The 6312-nt window shown below is 43.9% G+C and overlaps 1 protein-coding gene across 1 annotated transcript; it reads right to left on the bottom strand.

Moving 5' to 3' along the window:
• Positions 1-3536: 3536 nt before the first annotated feature.
• On the bottom strand, positions 3537-4469 carry LOC115637868 (olfactory receptor 12-like). Its single transcript, XM_030539467.1, has one exon. It carries the CDS (start codon positions 4407-4409, stop codon positions 3537-3539), a length of 873 nt encoding a protein of 290 aa, XP_030395327.1. The 5' UTR covers positions 4410-4469.
• Positions 4470-6312: the final 1843 nt, after the last annotated feature.

Genomic DNA, 6312 nt, shown 5'->3' on the forward strand with positions numbered 1-6312 from the left:
AATTACCACACAGGTGGGGTGCAAAATAAACTTTATTAAGGAAATGCAAAAACAGGGAAAATGTAATAGTGAGGGGTATGGGGTTTGTTAAGGTAGGCAATTGGGGAGGGAGTTCTTTTAGTATAGTATAGGGGGTTTCAATAGTGGGGTACAATACAGTGGGGTACAATACAGTTGGGTACAATACAGTTGGTAACCAACTAACACTGAAGTATAAATGTAACAGGTAGCTAACAATTTCTAGGTAAAGGGTGTGTCACAGCAGCATATAACCAACTAACAGTTATGGGTAAAATGTGTTAAATAACCAACAACTTTAGGTAAAAATGTGTCACAGTGGTGTAAATATAAATGTGAGGTGTGTGAGAGAGAAAAAGGGTAACCAATGGGGTTTTATGCTAGACTTCAGTAATACAATTGAGGTTTGGCAGCAGTAGGAGCGGGGTGAACACGTGGGGGAAGGGATTAAAAGAGAGAGAGAGAGAGAGAAAGGCAGTGGTAGAGGAATGAGGTTAGAGGATGGGGGAAGAGGAGCACGTGGTGGAGCAGAAACCAAAGATAGAGGCACTACAGAGGGAGATTTAAACTCAGGGAGACACAGAGAGCAGACAGGCTGCAAGTTTAAACAGCAGAGAGACTGCAATGAGTGACTGGGGAGCTCGGGGGCGGGGGAATTGGGGCAGTGGGAAGACAAATTCAAATAGTAAAAACCTTATCTATCCCCTAACTTAATCAAACTTATATAAAATGACAAGCAGCTACAGAATACAACCAGGCAATGATTTTCTAAACTTATCTTAACCAACAATTAGGCAACACAACAAATATCACAGAAACTTACAAGCTCTACAATCTTAACAAACTATGACTTATTAAAAAAAACAAGACCTATGGTGCACCTTATGCTATGGGGAGGTTACAGAGGGCAGAGTGGTATGTATCCAGGACCCAGCTCCAAAGGAAGCCAAGGGATGGTAGCTACAGCGGTGGATACAGCTGAAAGCAGAGAGCCCCAAGGCAAAGCCCACAGGAGCAGAGCTTAGCAGTGGCAAAGAGCTCTGTAGTTTAAGAGAGGTTTTAAGACACAGACCAAGGTTTAGCTTGAGTCTGTGTGCTGGGGAAACAGAGCCAGCAGCTAAAATAATAAAATAAAAGTATAGAAAGTTTTACAGAGGGATTCTTACCAGTCCCCAAGGCAGCAGCAAAGGCAGAAGCAGCAGCAACATCAGAAGAGGCAAGGAGGGTTCGGTACAGTCTCAATAATCAGGAGATCTCTCAGGTAGCAATTCGTTTTTTGTGGGGGGGGGGGTTCAAAAACGGGGGTACGCTCAAAAATAAAACGAGAGCGGAGAAAGGACCCCCCAGAACCCCTGGCTGATCAGACCAGGCAGCAATGCAGGAACCTTTCTGAGGTGTGTTTCAAAAATGTCTGGTTTTAAAGGCAAACTTGAGCAGTTTCCCACCAGTAATCCTGATAGGCTCCCTCTGTCACAGGGGAGGGGGCACAGGGGAAAAACTGAAGGTAAGCCCAGAGACATGCCTGGACATAGTCCTGTGCAATAGGTGACTCAAGAGCACATGAGACTATGACTCATGCCCAGGATCTTAAAACCACAATAGGCCTTGCAGCTCTGGACATTGCCTACCCTACACCAAGCCCAGGTTCAACGAGGTGATAACAGGACTAACCCTTTGAAAAGGGCAGTGGTCCCATTTAGCATGCAGCACAAGTGGCCATCCCTTTGAGAAGGGCAATGGCTCTTGTTAAACAACTTAAGGGGCCCTCCCTTTGAGAAGGGCAGTGGCCCTGGTAAACAACTTAACAGCCAGGGAAGGGCGGCCGCAGGAGAACAGAAAACAAAATGGAGTCTGGGGAAACAAAATGGAATAGGGGAATAGCTGTAACTGACAAAAAGGACCTAGGGGTTACAGTAGACGAGAAGCTGGATATGAGTCAACAGTGTGCCCTTGCACCAAGAAGGCTAACAGCATTTTGGACTGTGTAAGTAGGGGTATTGTCAGCAGATTGAGGGACATGATCATTCCCCTCTATTCAACATTGGTGAGGCCTCATCTGGAGTACTGTGTCCAGTTTTGGGCCCCAATCTACAAGAAAGATGTGGAAAAGTTGGAAAGAGTCCAGCAGAGGGCAACAAAAATTATTAGGGGGATGGAGCACATGACCTACAAGGATAGGTTGAGGGACCTGGGATTGTTTAGTCTGCAGAAGAGAAGAATGAGGGGGGATTTGATAGCTGCTTTCAACTACCTGAAAGAGGATTCCAAAGAAGATGGATCTAGGCTTTTCTCAGTGGTACCTGATGACAGAACAAGGAGTAACGGTCTGAAGTTGCGGTGGGCGAGTGTAAACAAGCAGACTCCTATAAGGCCCTGTTGCTCAGTTTGGGGCGTGGCCCCAGCTACAGCCACTTCCCCAATCAGCTTAGCCTAACAGCTGCTTTTTCCAGCCACAGCCCCTTCCCAGGGCTGTTATTTAACCCTTCAAGGCAGGGGCAGGGGCAGGGGTTGGGGTTGGGGTCGGGTTCGGGGTCTGCCATGGTACAGGGAGGTTTAGGTTGGATATTAGGAAAAACTTTGTCACTAGGAGGGTGGTGAAGCACTGGAATGGGTTACCTAGAGAGGCGGTGGAATCTTCTTCCTTAGAGGTTTGTAAGGTCAGGCTTGACAAAGCCCTGGCTGGGATGATTTAGTTGGGAATTGGTCCTGCTTTGAGCAGGGAGTTGAAATAGATGATCTCCTGAGGTCCCTTCGAACCCTGATATTCTATGATTCCATGACATGACATAGGAGTACTATACATAGATGATCAAGGTTAGCATGGGATCTATCAGTTTCCTTGCTAGTTCACACATTGGTCATCATCACCAAACAGCTACTCTACCTAGGCATCAGTGATCACTAAAGAGCCAGATCTTGAGCTGGTGTAGATACACAGAGATCAGATTAACTAAGCAAATGTATATTACCTAACAATTTGGATGGAGGTCATTCCTGTTGTAAGTATATGTAAACATGCAAATATATAGAGAGATACTTTATTGTCTTGAATATATTGTATGTTCAGTGTACTGGAACATTATAGAAACAAAGGAATTGCTATGCAGGAGAATCCTGTCTCCTATGATGGCCAGTATCAACTGTTTCAAAGACAGGTGAATTGAATGATAAATCATGGAGAAAATGTATTCCTAACTCAGACAGGCAGTAGCTGACTAATATCCCAAAGCATGAAGCCCTATACATATCAAAGCCATTTTAAAATTCTGAAAATATATTGAAATGATATGTATATAAATAATATCCAGTAGCAATGAGTTCCACAGGTCATCTAGTCAGATAAGTGGAGAGGGAAGCAGAAAGAGAAATAGATAGATAGATACTGTGGTTCCCAAAGATTTTTTTATACTTGCTCCCAAACTAATCCCAATAAAAAAGTAACATTTCCTCAAAATTTGTTGTTGTATTGCAAAATAGTTTGATCCAATTGGTTTCATCTGTATGTTCAAAGATAATGTTCATTTTTTGAAACATTTCTTGCTCATAGTCCTTCTCAAAGCATCTTTCACATCCTTGTTCCTGAGGCTGTAGATGAAAGGATTCAACATGGGAGCAAAAAGGGTATAAAAGATGGACACCACTTTCCTTGGGTACAGAAAAGCTAGCCTAGTGAGCTGGGCATACATCAAAGCAGTGGACACATAAAATAAAGCCACAACCACCAGGTGGGAGGTGCAGGTGGAGAAGGCTTTGTGTCTGCCCTCAGCAGAATTAATCCTGAGGATGGTGGAGATGATATAGACATAGGAGACAAGCGTAATCAGTGCAGTGCTCACTATAATGAGGCCACATAAGGTAAACATCACAATGTTATTGAAGAACGTGTCACTGCAGGAGAGACTAATCAGGGGAGGGCCATCGCAAAAGAAATGATCCATCTCATTAGACCCACAAAAGAGTAGTGTAAAAGTGAAGCCTGTTTGCACCATGGAGTTCGCACAGCCACAGATATATGATCCCACTACGAGCCAAATACAAACCCACTTGGACATGGTGATGGGATACCGGAGCGGGTTGCAGATGGCCAAGTATTGATCGTACACCATGGCTGCCAGGACGAACCCTTCGGTGGTGAGGAAAAAAGTGACAAAGAAGAATTGGGTGGCACATCCATTGTAGGAAATGGCTTTGCTCCCTGATAGGAAGCTCACCATGGCTCTGGGGGCAATGGATGAGGAGTTGCCAAGTTCTAAGAGTGACAAGTTCGTGAGGAGAAAGTACATGGAGGTGTGAAGCTGAGAATCAGCTCCAATGATGAGGACCAGGATGGTGTTTCCCAGCATGGTTATTATGTAAATCACCAGGAACATCACAAAGGGGAACATCTCCATCCACAGACCTCTTCCAAACCCCAACAGGATGAATTCTGTCTCTGCTGTGTGGCTCCCTGCTCTTACTGCCTCAGTAGCTGACATTTCCTTTAGAAAAATAGAACAAGATAAAAGTTAAAAAAGAGTCAAATATAAAAGATATGTTGAAGTTTCTCCTAATATCTGTTGAAATCAATGGAGGTTATTCACCTAGATGTTTTGGAAAATCCCACTAGGTGCCTAAATACCTTTAAAAATTTGACCTCAGGATTTTTTCTTTTTCTTTCTTTTTTTTTGAAGATATTACTTTCAATCCCAAATGAATCAACCTTCCCTTGGTTGAAGACTCTTCTTGGCTGAGGAAGACATGGGCAAAATCCCCCATGTGCAATACCACTCATTTATAAAAATGATTGTAAAAATAGGCTTTTTTACACAGATGAGTCTATTCCTTTCCATCTGCAAATCACTGTGTATAGATAGATAGATAGATAGATAGATATGATTTATGTAATCAACATTTCTGCTCCTGAGAGACTGCATTGGTTCTAGTTGACACTTTAACATCTGTACGCAATATCCTTCCTCTGGGACACTCAGTGGGAGTTTTGCTTGAGTAATGACAGAGCAAAATCTGAGTAAGAATGTAATGACTTGTTGTTTGCTTTTAACTCAAATTTTAGCTGCATTATGTGTCAAGTGTCTGAGTCTTACTCACATTGGGTAGTACCTTCCTCCCAGTGTAGCCTCCTTGATAACAATGGATTGTTACTATTCAGCTGTTCTATAAATAACCTTGCAAGCACATGTAGTCATGGTTCATCACCCCCGATGTGAATCTCCTCCATCAGAGAGACAGCAGTTGGGCTCTGGTCACTGGAATCTAGCTCAACAAACTAGAGATGTCCAGATAATTCTCTCAAGATGTGGCTGGACCATTTATGAAGTATTTCCTAATTTTCTAATGTTTGTGTCTGGGGCAGAGCTGGCTGGAAAATGACAGCTTAACAACCCACAAGACATTTTTTTTAAATATACATTTTTTGATTTTGAAATGTTCCATATTTTGACTTAAACCTGCCAAGCAAAACCAATTAAACCATTTGCCACGTGACTCCCTCTGCCAGGTGTGTCAGAAGCCAAAAGGATCAGGCTCAATTTTTATATGGGTTTTCTTAAAGACTTCACATGCACTGGCTCCAGCTTTGACCCAGAAACCTGGGAAAATACATACATCACCATGGAAACCCTTGAAGGGCAATTCTTCCCCACTGGAAAACACTGAGTCCAGGCGATACAACCAAACAAACTTTATTTGGGGTGTGTAGATGGGAGGGAGATGTGAATGAATTTGAGAAAACCAGCTATTAATAAATTAAGAAATCCTATTATGTGAGATTTCCCCAGGGTATCTTACAAGTAACCTCAGTCCAACCTACAGCTGGTGCAAGTGGCTGATGAGTTCTGGCCAATTCCCTCTTCCTCAGCTGGCTCATCACCATTAGTTGCCCTGGGTTGGAGAAGTCCAAGGATTCTAGCTAGCCAGTGCTCCATGGGCTGCTGTACTACCTAACCTACCTGAAGTGACTTCAGTTTTTCTTGCTGTGAAGGGAGACCTGCACTAGTGTCCCTTGAGCTGGATGCTGTTTTCTGCGTGGCTTCAGTCCAAGTTGCTTAGCTTTGTTGCCCTGTGTCCCCTCAAAGATGCTGGGGCTGTAGCATCACTGCTGTCCATGGCCTCTGAGCCATCCATTGCCTTGGACAAGCAATTGCTCTGTTTCACAGGTCTCCACCAACCTTCTGTGACTGCCGCTGTTCTGCACCATCCAGCTGTCTCAGCTCAGCTCGTGGGGAGATATCATTGGTATTTAGGGCTCTTGAGAGAGGCCTGACCCCCCAAGAGGCTCTCCCAGCAGCAAGCAGC

This window comes from Gopherus evgoodei, chromosome 21, assembly GCF_007399415.2.
Source record: "Gopherus evgoodei ecotype Sinaloan lineage chromosome 21, rGopEvg1_v1.p, whole genome shotgun sequence".
Classification (NCBI taxonomy): Eukaryota; Metazoa; Chordata; order Testudines; family Testudinidae; genus Gopherus; species Gopherus evgoodei.